Consider the following 19,465-nt stretch of genomic DNA (forward strand, 5'->3'; position numbering starts at 1 on the left):
GTTAACATCTAATTAAATGCGTCATTGTCAACTAACATGTACAGTATATGTGAATGTTTCAATGTCAATGTCAGCAGCATACACGAGGGTAGTAAAGTGTGTTTGATGGATTAAATGTAATTACAGAACAGGGGTTAATTCATCTGTGTCTATGTGTCTGTTATGGCCTCCTTGAGTGAAACAGCTGCCCACAGCTGTGCATGTGTATACTGTATGCATGCATGTATTTCTTTGTAATAACGTCTTAACAGATCATATATGTTGTAAGTGTGTATGCACATGTATCTCCACGAGTCTATGAGACAGCTGGTGTGCTGCAAGACGCATTAACACTTTGTATGTAATGAGTTTGCTTTAAGATCGTTGACTTTGACTGGGGAGATCTATAATGACTTTAACACTCCCACTGGCTGTTAAAGCAAATGAGCAGAGGTTGCCAGTGTGGCGAGGGGCAACTGCTCAATGCATGTGTGTTGCAGTGTGTGTGTGTATTTGTCCGTATGACAGTGTGTGTGTGTGTACTCTGTCTCTGCCTCCCTGTTCTCTCCGGAGTGGCTGCTACTGTGTGGACTAGATGTTGCCATGGCAACTCTATGGCAGCAGCCTTGATGGTGGGATGATCACACATTATTAGTTGACTCAAGCTGAAAGGAAAAATACCACAGTGACTTAGATAGGGGACAGACATGAGCACATTATGTTAATAAATGTCTTTATGAGTCCAGACATGTACAAACATGTGCAGGCATATGAACAAACACACCATTTTATTGAAGCTGAGGGCGAATACCTGGATTCGAAGAGAAAAAAAAGCCTAATGTTAAAAACAGTACTGATGCTTTAGTGGGCATATGAGTTATTTTCTCGTGTTGACTTAATCAAAGTTTTGAACGGTCCTTTGTGAGTTGGACTCATTAATGTATTCTGAACAAAAACAATTTATGTTTTTTATATATGTATTGCCTAAAAAGTGGGGTTTTAAGAGCTCATTTGACTTTATTTGACAGCAGCATCTATTTGCAACAGTTTAATGAGCAGCCCCTAACGTTATAAATGATATCCCTACTGGAGTGAAAATGGACTGTTAAGAGATTTCACACTGTGTTGCTGTGCCACTGCTGGGGTAAGGGGAATCTTTCTAACTCAATGGATGGCGGGACTGTTCGAACTAGACACTATAGACTACAAAGTGAGTTTTGAAAGCCTGTTATCTCAGCACCTGGCAAACTGATCGTTGAGTCATTGGTATTGATCAAGTCAGCTATCAACTCCCTCTAGATATATTATGGCTGTTTTCTGCTACGGGACAATAAAAATCTCACTTATTGCCCCCTTAAATGTGCTGCAACTCCATATCTTGTGTTGATTCTGCAGTCTTTCCCAGGCCCATCCATAAGGCCTCTATAAATGCAGGTTATGTCCCATGCTGCTTTTCCCCAGTAAAGGATTTACTGCAGCTGTAGCCAGTTAAAATGCAGAGTAGTGTGAGTTAGATGATCAAGCATAATGTGAAACAGTTCAGTGAATTTCAGAACTGGTTAGATAGACCTCTTAACTGTTTCTATGAGAGGTGCCGATGCTTAGTGCGTCATTTCAGGGCATACTATCGTACGGAGAACAGCGAAATACATCTGCAGCAGCTACAACAGTCTTGATCTTTTTTCTTTCTTTTTCTTTTTTTAAGAATATAATAATACTTCACCTGTCACCTCTGTAACAAACACAATTTTAACTTGGAGACAGTGAGAAGTGGAAGTTACTGTGAGGTGAAAGGTGGATAGTGAACATGAACGTGTGGGAGAAGAGAAGTAAGTGAGATGAAGAAAGGAAAATGGTGTGTTCAATCTGGATGGATGGCTCCCAACAAAATCATAAAATGGAGAAAAGGAGAGTGCAGGAGAGAAAGTAGGAAGCTACATGGTTGATGAAGTAAGATGAGTAAAGGGGGGAGAAAAGACGATAGATAAGATGAGTGAGCAGGAGAAGAATGTCAAATGAAATGAGCTGAGAGGGGGATGGAAGAAGGGGGGATGAGAGACAGACGTGTTATGCTAAAATGAGTTTGTTACTCTGAGACGACTGTTGGTTGTCAGCTCCTTAAATGAGAACAACACTGAGCTGACACCTCAGTTACTAGCTTAACACAAAGCTGGCTACATCAGCGGTCTCTGGCTGCCTCAGTGGTGTTAGCCTCACAGGAAAACATGATGAAGAATAATGTTCATATAATAATAAATAACACACAAAAAAAAGTTTCTGGAAGTAGTTTCACTGTAGCTCTGACGACTGCTGCGTCAGAAGGAGTTTGAAATTCTGCTGTCAGAGTACGAGCATGTCTTCGAAAATATGCGATTTGTTTGTGAAAATATCTGCATGAAAGCCTGTACAGTGAGACAGACATATAGCAGGTTTCTCAAGGTGAAACCCCGTGTGGCTGGCGGAGTTTCAGTTTGAAAGGGAAATGGGCTGAGTTGTAGAGTTCACCCAGCTTGAGCATTGCTTGTAGTTTTCCGAGTAGGTGAGAGTGACATAGTGATTAGGGAGGTCGGCCTTGAACTAAAGAGCTGAACTCCAGCACTCATGTCAGCACACAACCCACTGAAGCATCTCTGAATCACCTCAAGCTAAACGGCTGCTGAAGCTCATTTCTGACCAGCCTGTAGAGACGATGGGGAATCAATAAAGCATCAGATCATTATTATTAAATCACATTGGTTGTTGCTGTGCGACCTGCTTCAGAGAACGACCAAACCCCGACGTTCTGTGGTAAAAAAAAAATCACACAAGAACAGCAACAAGCTGACCTGTGCTGCAGTTACTTTCTTTATTTGTCCAAATGATTTCATCACTTTTGTGAGCAAGTTTCTCATTGGCTTGAATCTTAGTCAGGAGCAGAGAGACGTATCATCATCAACAGTCAGGCCCCTGCTCCTCATTGTTCTCGTCTTGTGTTTCATTTTAAAAGGAAAGGTGATAGAAGCTAGGACTGAAGCACGCTGACCCACAGCCACATGTCAATATCTCAGTGTCTGGAAAGTCTGTTTGTTCAACCGCAGACTGCCGGAGTGATCTCAGACAGAAAGATTATTCCGCCACTGGTGGTGCATATTTGAGATGGTTTTAAAGTGGATTTAGTTTGGTGCCAAATATAAAAAGAGTGAACTCCAGAAGTCTTTCCAGTGACCTTCATAGTTGTAGACTGGCCATTTTCTAAGCCCTAATTTTTGCGGCAGAGATAACTTGCTGCTTTCGCAGTTCCAAAGTGCATAACTTGGTCGGAAATTGAGGAAATTTGCTGACTCTTTTAAAGCTGGGTGCCATCAGAGGGGACAGATAACATCAGATAACATACTGTTGAACATAATGTCAAGTAGCATCAGACTTCCTGGTTGATTTTCTCAGCACAAGCTCTGAACTGATGTTTCAGATTATGTTTGAGGGCTTTCCACATAATCATCACCATGATGGAGAATACTTTCAAATTACAAGTTTAAACCTCATCACTTTCTACTGTAGAGCAGGGGCAATTTGCATACAGTGCCAAAACTGTGTGGGATTTCGAACTCACCCCATTTCCCTCTGACAAACACCGAGCCTATAATTGCTGTAGTTCCTCAACACTGGAGTCTGGCATTCTCTTTCACTGGACAAATTATCACAGACAAGATACACAGCAAACCCCTTGCTTCATGTCATACAGTGAAGTCAAGTGAAGAAGTAAATCTATGTTAAGAATCTTATAAGAGCTGGTTTAAATAGAGTCATGGCTGATATCTACAGATAGATAGATATAGTGTGTGTGTGTGTGTGTGTGTGTGTGTGTGTGTGTGTGTGTCAACCTGCTGCATACCTTTAAGTCACTGAAACACACCTTTCAATTATTGGTGTGTCAGCACAAGGAGCGGGGTATGAGAGGGTTATTTACCTATGAGTCTTTGGTGCCCTCAAGTAAAGTTTGCAGAGCTTAATTATTCCAATTAGCAGTCTCAGGGTCCAATGTCATACATTTTGTCAACAAAGTTTTCAATTAAGCATCATTAAAGCACAGTGTGGGGGTTAACTGGAACACCCTCACACTGTGTTACCAAGCTGAACTATAATAAACAACACGCAGAAGTCACACAGTCATTAACCATCATTAAGACATGGAGAGGGTAAGAGAGTGACAGAGAGAGAGAACGAGTCACATCCCCATCATGAATTGTGATTAATAAAGATTTAATGAATGTACTGAGTGTGTGGGCTGAGTCTGACGGTGATAGATTGGTACAAGAGTGACAGCTTTAGAGCACAAGAGCTTAGAGCAAAGTCACAGAGAGAGAGAGGGAGAGGGAGAGAGAGAAAGCAAGGAAGATTTAATTGACACTTGACATTAAATCCATTTTTTGTCATCTGGAACAATGTCACTGTTGTAAAAAAACAAAAAACAAAACACTCATGCACACACACACACACACACACATCTTCTTTGCTCAACACCCTATGGAAAAAAATGCATTATTTCTCCCCATGGATAGTGATTGCCATGGATGTGAGGGCTTCAGAGCCTACATCTTAACTTAAGCTCACTGTGCGAATGAGTGCGTATGTGTGATGGAGAGACAGAGCTTTTGGTTTCTTCAGCAGGACCCTTGATTGAAGTTTATTTTGACCATGCACGTAGCTCAAAGTACCATGGGACTACAAAGGTCTAAAAAAAAAAAAAAAAAAAAGCACATATCGGACCATTTTGAAAGTCTTCAGTGACAACAAATTGTTCCAATTGCTACTTGTATCCAGGTCTTTTTTTCAAACCTACTGTTATTGTTCTTTTTTTCCCCTCCCATGAGATTAAGATGGAAATAGACATGATCAATACAAGAAATTAATCATAAATGAGAAAGGGAGAACAAGAGGGAGAGAGGCAATGAGAGCGAAAAAATAAACTTGATAAAAATATATTATTACTCAATACTCAACTCAATATGTCCCTTGCCACCTGCAGCCCCAGTCAAGAAAATAATAGTCAGAGAACGACGATTTTGAAATAAGTGAAGGTTTACTCAATATATACTATATTTAACCATGGCTCCAAGACTTGACTTGTTTTTCCAATACAGTATAACACACCATGTAAACAGGCTAAGGCTAATCTAGGCTAATGTTTTGTTTTGTCTGACCAACAAAACCCACATTTGTAATTTTTATGATATAAGTCCTCATACTGGAAAAGGTGGAATAACAGATGGAATGTTTATGCTTATGCAAACAGATTCTGTTAATTCATGAAACAATAATCAACAAAGTTAAGCTTTGGTTGGCTTACCGACCTGATTTTGCATTTTGGATGGCAATAATGCAATCTGTTGTGTGGGTTCTCTCTGTATTTGTAGGCATAACACCTACACTAAGCTGTAAATGTGTGATTGACAGTATGCAAACATTCATATTTTATATTCAGCTGACATTGGAACTTGTATTGACTTATTACAAGAACACGTACAGCCTTTTTTTTTTTTCCAGAACCACTTTACAGTTCAGACAGCTGTGACAGGGCACAAACAGTGCAGGTATTATACCCCAAGCCCTCTTTTTGCAGCCTGTTTACTACCCTTCTGTTGGGACTAAAATGTAAGATTTACAAAGACAGCTTTAAAAGCTATTTATATGTGTCCTTCAATGGTGCGGCTCAGTTTATCTCAATCATATACATTTCCAAAGAAAAACTCCACAACACGAGTCATTAAATTTCACTTCAAGGTTCGCAATACTCAAACTTTCAAAAGTCAGGTCATCAACAGTTTTTTAACTATTGTTGACAATTTTATTGTCATGAGACCTGCTGATGTAAAATCTCACCAAAAGCATCACACACAAACTGATTTATGAGCCATACAGTTTACTTTAGATTCACTGGTACTCTGAGCATTTTAATATCACTTAAAAACATCTTTTAGTGAAGAACTACTTTCACATTAGTGACACATCACTTACTGTGGGACTTCGATTTATTGTCTGAACGGGATTTAAAATAAATGCATGAAGGCGCCGAGGGTGTAGAGGGAACAATGAAAAAGGCATGTGTGGATTGCTGGATTTAAGGCTGAGATAAAAGCAAGTCTGCACCAAAGATATTAAGAGAAGGGGACAAAGATGAATCACACATATGTATGCAATGCATGCCATCTCTATTTAAAATATAGCAATAAGGGACTTACTTTGTCACATTACTCAGATAAAACCATATTCAGGGAATGAAATTTGGTTTTTTTTGGCAGAAAAATAATGTTTCCTGAAAAGATAAGAAAGAATAATTCTAAACTAACTCCATTCTCTCAGAAGAATCCTCACACATTTGCAATTTTGATCACCTGAAGCGTGATATTTACCATGTCAAGAAATTACAAGCCACAGTCAAACAGGCTAATGTAATTTAAAAATATGAAACCTGTTTCCAGTGCCCTCTCACTGTTGCAATTTAACCAGTGGTCTCTGAGGTGTGATGTAGCCATGATTGCAGCAATGAATTGTTGTTGTTGTATGCGTCATTTGGCCCCTCAAGCGTACCATAGCATGCACGGCCACGGTCCACACAGAAACACAGCCTGCCATGGATGTATTTAAAAGCACTCAACTATCAGCCCTCGAGCCACTGATGAACACTTGCCTGCAGCCAGGTAATAAAACAACGATGTGAATGCTACGCTGTTGCTGAATTGAGCAAGCAGACCATAATCAAATCCATATAATTATTTTTATTATATATTGTACAACCAGAACTCTTTGTGTGCCTAAATTGAAAGGCAGGATTTTTATGGAAACAATCCTCTAATACCATGACACTGATAACTAAAGGAACATATAATTCATTCTCTCTGAACTGTTTTTTTGCTCCTAACATTTATCATTGGCTTCCGAAGAATTTGTCGCACTCGCTAAATCAAAGATGAAGTCAAGATTAAAATTATGCAATCCTTACCCTACAAAGAGATACCTCATCTATCTTACAATGAAAATATAAAATTTAACCACATTCAATATGCACAATAAATAGTCTCGCCCACAGCTTATCATTGTCAACTGCAGCAAGCTCAAGATGTCCATCTGCTGTGGATTAAATCTCCAATTTGCAATTTTCACTTCAATGCCAGCAGACTTGCATAGACAAAAATCATATATGCCTGTGAGAGGTTTATTTCTTCACAGTCTTGCCCCTTCAGCACTTCAAAACAACTTGTCAGTAGCTGTCAGTTTAAATTAGCGGACCAACCCTTTACGCCACTGTTTCTCTGACTCTGGTAAATCTCCGGGCTGTCTCCATCAATCTGAGAACAGCAGTACCCACGAGCACGTACACAGTTGGCCATTATTTGCTCAATACTGTCGACAATACACCCTGATCCACATAGTCCTGCACAAAAACAGCACAGGCATGAAGTGGTGCTGCACTTGAACTCGGGCAATGGCTTCTTCAGAAAACAAACAGGTTGAAAACGCTGGATGAAGTTGCAGCAGACTGTCTGTCTCTAAACATCCTGCTTTTCTCTCCAAAGTGTCAAAGCGAATAAATTCCTTTTCATCTCTCATATTTCCACCAGGGACGTGCAGATAGTAAACACTCCTAAAGTATGCACAATACACACACACAAACACACAAGTAAGGAACAGTAAGATTTCAATTTAAATCAAACAACATAGGCTAATATCTAACTATTTGCATCTCTATTGATTACTGTTGTAATTTCACATGTTCGTATTAAGTTTTATTTACTGAGGACATTTAATTGAGATCAAGATCTCTTTCGCAAGAGAGACTAAAGAACAAATCATGGACAGAGAAACAATCACACTGGGACACATTAATTAATTAATTGAAAACAGCATTAAAAATATCAGTAAACCTTTGAAGTTCTTCAGAGGAGCAAGTTTTTCTAACTTCAAACTGACACTGCACAGATAATATAATAGATAGGATATTTGTATATTTTTTTTCAGTTTTCAAAGAAGGAACTGAACTCTGTTTCTACGGTATATAAGAATGTAAATAGAATTATCTAGTTTATTAAAAATTAGTTGCACTGCACTTTGAGGAACAATCTGATATCAAACCAAATCCATGTGTTTGCAAAACTGCACTTCATCACATTCAACAGTTTGAGATCTTGTAAAATGCACACTCTTTCAAACGAGCTTAGGGAAGGCTTTGTATGCGAATGAATTGGTGGAATACAAGATGGTATCATCAACATAACAGTAAGTTTGGAAATAATATTACAAATGCAGGGAATAAACAGATAGGGACCTCATATTGATCAGTATGGGGCTAGGTATGCAACAGAGGTTGATTTGAAAATGACGGCAAAGACAGTCTGTGAAACTTATGAAACCCAACTGTGAGCATCTCTAGGCAATTGAATCAAATCAACTGGACTTAGTTTTTGTCTTGAAGATGTGAGCTGATACATTCAAATCAGAATCAATAAAAAAGCTACATATTTGACAAAATGTGATTGCCGGAATCAAAAGCCTTGCATAGATCTTGATAGAGGAAGAGTTTTCAAACGTAGATAGGAAAACCTGAGGCAGAAGTCATTCTTTGTCATGTCAAGACACAATATATCAATTGCAAAATGATAACAATGCCTGACAGGGTATACGGATGGGCTACAGTACTTTCATAGTGAGACTGTGGTCCCAGACAATTTGAGTCGACACATGTGCCTGTGCTGGCATCTGAGAGGGGATAGGCAGGCTCAGCAAATGTTGGCTGCTTATATAATTCCTCCCACTGGCTCCAGTGCTTTTTGGACAGTTTTTGCCCTGTTTGCCCTGCACTGCTTTAGAAATCCCTTTAGTGGATGAGATCCATACAGTATAGCACTGAGGTTATACTGTCTAAATGCTGCAGTCTGTGTCATTTGTACACCTAATAATATTCAGGCTAGTACACTAGGTTCCACAACAAGTATTTTGGGAAGGTGCAGTCACAGCACTCTGGGTTTACTGATGCCCTCAGAGATTGCTTGATAATTTAACAAACCCATTTTTTTTGCTATCAAAGTATTTGCCTTAAAATTAATCTCTACCTCAGCGTTGTGCAAGCAAGACTAATAAAGTGTTATGGGTGCGATCAAGCAAACCTTTGCAGAAACCAGTACAAATATAAGTTAAATCTACAATTTAAACACTATTATTAAAGTTGATTATGTTCTGCTCACATACAGTGCTAGTTGGTTGTAAAAACAAAACAAAACAAAACAAAACAAACATCTAAACCAGTAAATTATATATACTTTTTCTTTAACAAATGTTGTTGGCCCAGTAAACACAAATCCAACTGAAAGATGCTTCAACAAGTCACTAGACTCATTGCCACCAAAAATTATCAAGCAGAGTGAAACATTCCTCTCCATGTTGTTAGGGCAGAGACTGCTAATATAATTCCTACTGAACCTCCACTTACAGTAGTGCTTCATTAATCTGTATAATACAGAATGTCGGGATGAAAAACATAAAAATCCCATCCAAAAAACAAAACAATTACACCACAGAGATTTTTTTCTCCTGATAATTTCTCCTGTCTGTTTTTGTTCGAACCATTAAGACAAGAGTGAGTAAACTGTTTGAAACTGTTTGAAACTGTCCTCCCAAGAGTGTGACATTGCCCCTGAAATAATAGGAGGGAATTGGAAACATGGCCTGTCAATTAAGTGCTTGTTTATTTTAATAACAGCCATGATAGGCAATATTCTGGAGTGAAACGCTTCACTGAATATAGAGCTATAAACAGACTGGCCTAGTCAGTCACACACTCTGAAAAGCTCGCACATTTTGGCCCGTGCACATTAAATGTGGTTCCATGTCTTGCCAAACACAAACACACATAAAACAACACTAACTATTTCACATAATATAAATCATGAGCTTAATGAAGACATTGGACATTTTTGTTTTCCCTCATTTTTAAACGATGAGGGACGTCATCCGTGATAACAAATAAAGCCGACATTCTTATTCTTCTCCGTGGAGACGCGAGCGATCCTTACACCTCATATGACCTAACCTGCTATCTCGATATGTGGTTCATGTCAAAGTATGACATGAAAAATAATTCAAAACAAACACATGAACAATCAAGAACATTAGACAGTTGGGCAGCAGTGGTGAGATGCTCAATGAACTTTGTGTGATGTCTGCAAACATTATAAGCTTCCTAGTGGCCGCCATAAGTAACCAGACAGACATATCCAGCCATTGTCTTGATCCATGATCCACTTTGAACCAACAAAACTACCACTGTGTACTACAGCAACAACAACTATGTGTTTGTGAGTCTGAGTCCGAAAGGCTCATGCTGAGGCTAAGCAACCTGGCTGCACACACAAGATATCAAAGTGCCATTCACCTCTTTCCTCTGGAAGATAGATGTAGAATTCAATCTGCTGTTTACTCTGTACTTGACCTAGAGAGCAAATTCTTCGACCACTGCAGCAGGGCAAACTTTATAGGAGTGGCTGTTTTTATGTGGCTGTTATAAATTTGGAGCAGGCACAAACAGTCCTCGGACCTCTACAGAAGCAGAATAATTAAATATGAGTGCAATTTGCCATATCTCTTCTCAAAAGCAGAGGATATTTCTCAACCAACAACAGTTGAGGACAATATGACTGAGACAAACAGGGTAGAACAAAAATGATAGCTCCATCATTGTGCATGTGAAAGATGTTCTTTAAATAACACATAAACTGCAGTCAAGGATGCTGCTTATTGTTGTTTAGTGTTAGAACTCTTACCTCTGGGAGAAAATGTCCCTGTAGGGGCTGCCATGCTGCATGGCGATACCATATCCACGGTCTGGTGCGCTACTGCTAACAGCGTAGAAGGAGCAATCCTCATCATTATTAGCAACATACTCCAGCACTGCTGCATCCCACACAAAGCCAAATCTGCCGTATTTCACCTGAAAAAGAGAAAAGGAAAAAAGACATTTATGAACACTTCGCTTTTTTCAAATATCTTTATCTCAGCTGTTAAAAGATTCTGTGAATGAGGTTAATTTAGCAAAAACACAGTTAAATTCAAATAGCTCAAGTGGAGGCATATTGCACCACATGCTGATGTACAGTACTGTACAGTTGTGTACTGGCATCATGGCATCACTGCTTGATGTTTGTGAAGAAAGCAGCCTCCAGACATCAACACTAATATTACCTGTACATCTATGTGATTGTTTCTCTGTGAAATACATTTAGATCTACCAGTTTCTGTATCATCCACTGTGTAAATAACACATGATGAAAGGTATAATTATGTTGTTGATTCAGTACTGAGATGAAATCTCAAAACACATGTCCAGTAGAAATGTAAATATTAGTTATCACAGAGTTTAGCTTGTCATTGACCAATCAAGACATGCTCCAAATGCCTGGATATGTGTCTTTCTGAACGAGCTGTCTCATGGTCAAGGCTCCATAGAGGCGGTGAAAGAACGCTTTATATTAAGGTCCTTGTAATAAGCATTAGTTAATAGGTAATAAGGCCCTTATAAGTGATTACAAGATGCTTATTAACATTATTATGCATTTATAAGACTATATATGTATTAATAGACTCATTATAATACAGTTAATAGCAGACTATAAGAGATTTATAATAACTTATAATAAACTTAGTTAACTGTTTGTTGATGCTTATGAACATTAATAACATCCTTATGAGTATCTTATAATTGTTCATAATAACATTACAAACACATATATTGACTCAACTAGCCCAATCATTATGTCTTTGTTATGCCTTTATTAATCTTAAGGTCTGTGTAATAAGCGTTAGTTAATAGGTAATAAGGCTCTTATAAGTGCTTACAAGTATTAATAGTCTCATTATAATATAGTTAATAGCAGACTATAAGAGATTTATAATAACTTAGAAACGTGTTAACTGTTTGTTGATGCTTAAGAACATTAATAAAATCTTCATGGGTATCTTATAATTGTTCATAATAACATTACAAACACATTGAGTGTAGCCCAACCATGATGTCTTTGTCATGCCTTTATTGATCTTTTTTGTTTGATTTATTAACATTAATATATACTTTATTGCTCATCTATTATAAATCAACTATGCACTTGTTAACAGTTAACTATGTTTTTTGCAGGTACTGGATCTAAAGCGAGAACAATGTCTTATTAAGGCTGATAAATATTTTATTGTGCATTATTATGCCCTTATTATCAGTTAACTATGCACTTGTTAACAGTTAACTATGCTTTTTGCAGGTACTGGATCTAAAGCAAGAACAATGCCTTATTAAGTCTAATAAATCTTGCATAAAATGCATTTATTAATGGTTAACAATGATTTTCACAAATTCCACATCTGATAAAATGTAAAGAAAAGATTGCATAGTAATACAAATGTTTCAACAGTGAAGCCCAACATTGTTTTATTCATTGCTGTCAAGTAAAGAGACATTTTACTAAAAATGTATAAAAATAAAAATCACCAAAAACAGGTAGAAAGCACCTTTAAAACATTTAGGCATATTATACAAAACATAATTTAACTCAAAAAAGTGCAATTTTGCAAAGTGCAACATGATTTTTATACTTAAAATGTATAAAAATAAAAATAACCTAAAACAGGTGTTTGGGGAAAAAAAGCACACTTTTTTTTTTTAAAATTCCATTGAACATTTAATTGCTGCTCTTTTGCACTCTTGTTTGCATCAAAAGCAATTCCCTCTTCCTCTTCTTCTTGCCATCATCTGAGGTTGAGGAGCTTGAGGAGAGTCTGAGGAGGGGTCGGTAGAGATTAGAGAATGAGTATAGAGGAAATTTACATCTGAGTTTTCATAATGGCATTTTATATATATTTATATATAAACATAAAAATAAAAGTCTCGATATATCCTGCAATAACACTTTACAGTTGAATTTTCAAGCGTTTTAAATAGTGTTAATGTAGCACATTTCATTAAACTCAAATGACTGTGCTGAATGTACACAGCAGTAAGTAGGCTATCATGTACAGAAAAGTGTCAAGAACATATCAGACAGTGCACAACGAAAGAGAGAAGTTATATATTTCGACAATGTACACTGTATGTATATACGCCTAGCTGGAGACAAAATAAACTACATTATGTTAATATAAAAACTTTCTCAGTGATACACAGAGAAGCGCTTCCGTAGGGCAGCAACAGTCATGAGGCGGCTAGGTCTACACTAGCTTCGGCTAACGTTAGCTATGCGTGTTTGAGTTTGTACTAACTAGTTAGCAGCAGTTAAACTTACCAGAAGAGTCATCCTCCGTCTCACAACGCTTCCTCTTGTCAGCTGCTTCTTTTCGAAGCCCAGAATGGGTTTGAATTCTATTCGGGGGCAAAAATGTTGGGCAACTACCTCCATCTTACCCAATACATCCATGCATCTTACCCATGGGCATGTGTTAAGCTATCAGCTGCTAGCTTAAACCGGAACTTCCGGTTTTACTGTTTGCCTTCAAAATAAAAGCGAAAGAGGTAGACAATCACTCAACAGCATAGACTGTACACAGACTGAGAAAAAGCAGAAAAGAAGCGGTCCCTCAAAAACACTGGAAGGAGGAGGAAGAAAAAAAAAGTGACTTTGCCAGACACACAAAACAAACTCAGAAAACTGATTTTTGAGAAGAAACTGTGCAGGAGTTTCTCTACAAGTCTGCTCTTCTCCTCCGACGCACTTTTCTGAAAACCAAAATCAAATGCATAATAAAAGATTTATCAACCTTAATAAGACATTGTTCTCGCTTTAGATCCAGTACCTGCAAAAAGCATAGTTAACTGTTAACAAGTGCATAGTTAACTTATAATAGATGAGCAATAAAGTACCTATATATTAATGTTAATAAATCAAACAAAAAAAACATAAAGGCATGTCAAAGACATCATGGTTGGGCTAGATTGATACTCATGAAGATTTTATTAATGTTCTTAAGCATCAACAAACAGTTAACAAGTTTCTTATAAGTTATTATAAATCTCTTATAGTCTGCTATTAACTATATTATAATGAGACTATTAATACTTGTAAGCACTTATAAGAGCCTTATTACCTATTAACTAACGCTTATTACACAGACCTTAAAGCAGATATCAGCTTCACGGCCGTTTCGGCTAATGCTGCGTTCAAGGCAGGCTTTTGAAACCGTAAGTTACAGCTTCAAGTCACAACTACGACTTGGTAGCGTTCCAGGTAACCCGTAGCTCGTGTTTTTACCATCCTGTTGTCTGTGAAAGTTCCCTATAACGGCCACTCGTAACTTCCGACCCGTGAACTCGTACCAGATCGAACTGGTATGACTTCACAGGAAGGAAAAACACAGTTACACAAGTACGAGTTTCTTTGAACGCACCATGAGTTAGCAGCCCCCGCCCTTGTCAGGCATCAATTGGTCCTCGTGCTACGTCACCACATTCACGCGCATCCCTTGGCTGCACACACAGCCCTTCATGCCGTTCTCTCTCCTCATTGGATAACACTTGTATCCCACAAGGAAAATTTTCTCCTCGGGTTACAGCAGAGCAGAGTGACGGAGAGACTCGTGTTTAGGCTGAAATACTTCATGTAAGTGATTGCTGACGGAAAATAGGACTATTTAGGACTTATATTAACAAAAACATTCCACTGATATCTGCTTTAAGATTAATAAAGGCATAACAAAGACATAATGATTGGGCTAGTTGAGTCAATATATGTGTTTGTAATGTTATTATGAACAATTATAAGATACTCATAAGGATTTTATTAATGTTCATAAGCATCAACAAACAGTTAACTAAGTTTATTATAAGTTATTATAAATCTCTTATAGTCTGCTATTAACTGTATTATAATGAGTCTATTAATACATATATAGTCTTATAAATGCATAATAATGTTAATAAGCATCTTGTAATCACTTATAAGGGCCTTATTACCTATTAACTAATGCTTATTACAAGGACCTTAATATAAAGCGTTACCATAATCCACCCCAGCACACAGATACTGTATTTCATAGGCATGGTCTGTTGTGTTGTGTCGGTATCACACTTCACTGTGCTGGTTGATGTCCTACAACAAAGTGTCATTGGCTTTTTGGGCCATCTTCATCGCACCTGGGCACACTCTTGACACCTTTAACATTTGTACACACAAACTACACTTGTTTTGGCTATGTGTGGTCAGACTGTTGGGACTGCAGGTGTGTACATGTCCACATCTTGTGGTGAAGAAGAAGGCCAAGGTCAAAGTGACTCAAGGTGAGAATCACTGTTTGTTTTACAGTTTGCTGTTGTTAACATTCAATAAATCTGTATTTTCGCAGAAAATTTAAAGTGGAGTCAACAACCTGGCTGTGATAGTCACAACATGACACATCTACTGACAATTCACTCGGACAGTCTAAGGTGAGAAGAACAGCACGCATGCAAGCACGCATGCACCTACCTCGTCTAACACATTATTTTGGACTTGGCGTGTCATTAACTTTAATGGAACATTATGGAATTTTAAAACCCCACTGCCTTTTCAGTGCGTGTACGTGTGTGTGTTTGCGTGTGTGTGTATCACAGCAGTTGGCTTATATGTGATGACTGATGACTAATGTCTGAGAACCGACAAGACCCTCTGATTGGGTAATTTCACAGTCTGTGGTCCTCTGAAGTGTATAAATATGTGCCTGTGTGTATTCCTGAGTGTGCACGTGTGTGTATGCGCAATAATTCACTGGCGGGCATCAGAATGGCTCATTCTGCTCTTTTACAACCTTAAAAAGAGTGGAAAAAACGCTTTATTACTTTGAATAATAATTTTATGGCTTTTCATTATTGCTTTTGAATTGGAAAGATTATGGGCTTTGTACTAAGGAAATTAGTAAAAAATCTGTTTCACCAGCTCACAATTGAACATTAAGGACTCTTTTTTTCCCACGCAACATTCGGGTGAAAGGGGCTGAAAAGAATTATTATGCTCACTACAGTACGCAGTGACCTCTGATGTCAGCCATATGGAAAACAAAACCCAAGCTTCTCTAATCTAATGAACACTGTCATTATCCCTCAGCGTATATGGACCTGAGAAATAATTACAAAGCTCTCCACAGTAGAACAAAAAGCGGCCATAGTCCTCCAACCTTTAGGTTAAAATCCTATCCTACAACTTAAAGGAAGAATACCCAACCTGGACTGGGGGAAAAATTTTGAAATAATGTTCAGGTTCCCCCCGAAGTAGTAACACTGATGTTTGGGTCAAAGACATGTGAAATACATGTTTAATGGTCTGTCTTTTTTTTTTCCTTTCAACTTTCGAAATTTGCAGCTCAGTTCACATAAATAATTGAGCACTGTTGAAAATAAATAAAACTGAAGGTCTGTTGTTTGACTGCTGCGTTGGCAAACACAGCTGATGTAGACAGACCCTTAAACAGAAAAGAAAACATCAATAAACCAGACTTCGCTGTTAAAAAGCCTCTGTATTACAAAAGATCTGCCAATCATGTTAAGCTTGACAATAACTTGCAATCTAGTCCTTTGTCCTTTGAATTTAGGTGTTGTGGCAACACTTAAACTTATTTTGTATCACGGCATGCCTGTAAGGGAAAGAAAACAAAAACACGCAAGAAGAAAAAGATGTTTTTATGGCTATAAAAGCCCTGGTGTAGATGCTTTTCAGAAGAAAGAGCGGAATAGAATGAATGTGTTTACTCTGATTCATAAGCTCTGTTAGAAGAAGTAGGATGGAAAAAGAAAATAACTTAAGACTTGGACATATGCCATACTCTTCATCAACCATTACTTAAAAATGCTATCACACAAGAAAACAAGAATACGAAAAAGATGAAAAAAAAATTGAGTCTATATATAGGGAAGTGAAAATAAGAGAATAAAGGAGAGTGGAGGAGGACAAAAGTATAATGAGGCTGAGAAGGTTGAGCACATCAGCCTTTAATGTTGTTGGCTGACTTTTGTCCTGAGATAACAAAGTCTGACATGATGTAAGAGATAGGATCTTTACTGGTACTCTATCTTCAACAGTTTTTCAGCCATTCATTTGGAACCTTACATGGAGTCACTTGAAACAAAGAGTTCAAATGTCTGCATCATAATAAGGCCTTGTCCACACGAGCCCGGGTATTTTTGAAACCGTGAACATATGTTCCCGGTTGTATGTCCTGTCCACATGCAACCGTGCTTTTGGAACCCTGAAACCGTGGTTTTTTGAAACCGGAGTCCAGGGTGGGGTTTTCGGCCGGGGTTGGTTTCACCGGGTGCGTGTGGACACTGCAACCGTGATTGTTTTACTCGTTTACGTCATAGCTGCACACGTGCTGATGTAAACACTGCCAGCCCGCAGAGGTTGTTTGCAGCGGTTTGCAGGTGAGCTCGCAAAAATGGAGGTGACAAAGTGGATTTTTATCACTTTTTTTTTTTTTTTTTTTTACATCATCTAAATGCTATTTGTATAGTTTTTCGATGAGAAAAATATAACGAAACGGTCTTCAGGACGATCCTCTTGTCAGCTCCAAACTCACCCTCAATCACAGACCACAGCTGGTTTTCCACACAGCATCATTTACAGTAACAAGTGACGCTGCAGATCAGCTGGGCCGCTGCCGGTGTGTTTTTAAAATGACAGAACTACTACAGTAGCGCCGCAGTTTCTTATTCCCCACATTGTTTGATTGAGAGTTTTTCGGGATGATTTTCATGAATGAACAGGCAATTGCCTATGTCACTGTCAGACCGGGTAGGCTACGACGGGAGGGGGGGGGGGGGGTTACTGCTGTCATGTAGTGATAAAAAAGAGCCTATGCGGAGATGAACGGAACGAGCCAAAAGCCGAAAATGTATCCGTGACGTCCGCGGTCGATATAAAGTGGATATGTTTCATTCATACATGTTTTGACAGACAACACAACAGCCAGTGATAATGAGTTGCGCCGCACCGACAGTCATGTGGCTCAGCAGCCAGGTGATGCACACAGCACAACAACACAGCACACAACAACACACAGCACAAGAGTCAAGACACAGCGCAGCAACATGTGCAGGCTGCTGCAGCAGTGCACGTCAAAGGGACACCGCCGAAAATAAAATAAATAGGCTACACATTTTTATTAAATTAATTAATATTTAATTGTTGGACTTGGAGTCTGTGAAATAAAGCTATAATAACACGTAGTTTTGAAATGGTTTTTGCGCATGTTTACATCCATAAAATGACCAAAAATGAACACTATAAGCGGATTTCTTGATAACGAATTATTTAAACAGCATTTGTATAGAAATGATTCCGCCCCAAGCCTTTTGATCCAAGCGGTTTCCACTGTATTTTGATTGGTTAAAACAGCCTTCCACACGTGCATTGCGTCACTTGGTAGCGGATTTCACGGTTGCGTGTGTACGGAGTGTTTTTATTACACCACTGGTGTGGACGCGAAGCAAAACTCCGGTTTCAAAAATACCCGGGCTCGTATGGACAAGGCCTAAGACGTATTCAAGTGCACTGTGTTGCCTTGAAACTTTAATTAAGATCATTTTTCTGATCTCTTCCTTTTAAAATCAAAACAATGCCAACACCACATACAAATCACATACAGGGAATTGTCCCCACAATGAAAATGATGCTGGGAGCCATTGAAGTGAAATACTCCTGCTTGTAGCTGCTGCTGCGTTTCATGAACACATGCCACAACAAGCACTCTATACTGTATGCAAAGCATTACTTTAATATTGGCTCAAGGTTAATTAATTACTGAAGACAAAATCATGATGTGAGCAGCACCATAAAAGTGATGTGTCGAAGGCCAGCTTGATCCCATTGCTGTGCCTTTGGTTGCGATTGTGATTATTCAAGCAGCTCGAAAAGGTTCACAGCTGCTGGGAGTCTGTTGAAAGCCTTTATTATTTTCTGTAGCTGCCTACAAATCAGAGCATGTTAAATGTACTTGTACTTTGCTTTGCCATTATCTTCACTCTTGGTTCCTTTTCTCCAAATCACTGACAGTCCTATTGTATTTCAGTTGATACACACAAGTCTTATCCATGTGGTCTACAGCATGCAGAGGCCCAAATAGGAGATAGACTAGGCCGGATCTACCAAAGGGTGGCGTATTTAGAAACGTGTACAAACTTGACTGCACGTGCAAACACATGCTGAAGCTGATCTACTAACTGGGTGCACCGACCGAGGATTGCGTCTCTCAAACGGACAAAATTGCACGGGCAATCCATTTAGATAAAATGAATATGCAAATCTGGGCGTTTCTGCCAGAATGCCCAAAATATTGGGAGGAGATTGCGGTGGCAGTTTTTGCGTCTTTATTTAGCACGTTTGAAAGGCAAGTCTGAACTGGCACAGCTTTGCACAAATGGCTGCGGTTATTGAATTAATACCTGCCAGGGCAAAAGTTCTTATATCTCTGCATTTCCTCGCCTCTGGGTCATTCCAGCAAACTGTAG

General features: G+C 38.6%; 1 protein-coding gene across 1 annotated transcript in view; it reads right to left on the reverse strand.

Moving 5' to 3' along the window:
• The window catches only part of grid2 (glutamate receptor, ionotropic, delta 2), a gene marked incomplete at both ends in the record, with an annotated part of 509,482 nt that overhangs the window by 17,965 nt on the left and 472,052 nt on the right, over positions 1 to 19,465 (reverse strand). Inside the window, one exon of the mRNA XM_083979111.1 lies at positions 10,773 to 10,939. Coding sequence (XP_083835237.1) covers positions 10,773 to 10,939 — 167 coding nt within the window. The remainder of the gene's footprint in view (positions 1 to 10,772; positions 10,940 to 19,465) is intronic.

Source organism: Trachurus trachurus, assembly GCF_905171665.1.
Source record: "Trachurus trachurus genome assembly, chromosome: 9".
Classification (NCBI taxonomy): domain Eukaryota; kingdom Metazoa; phylum Chordata; class Actinopteri; order Carangiformes; family Carangidae; genus Trachurus; species Trachurus trachurus.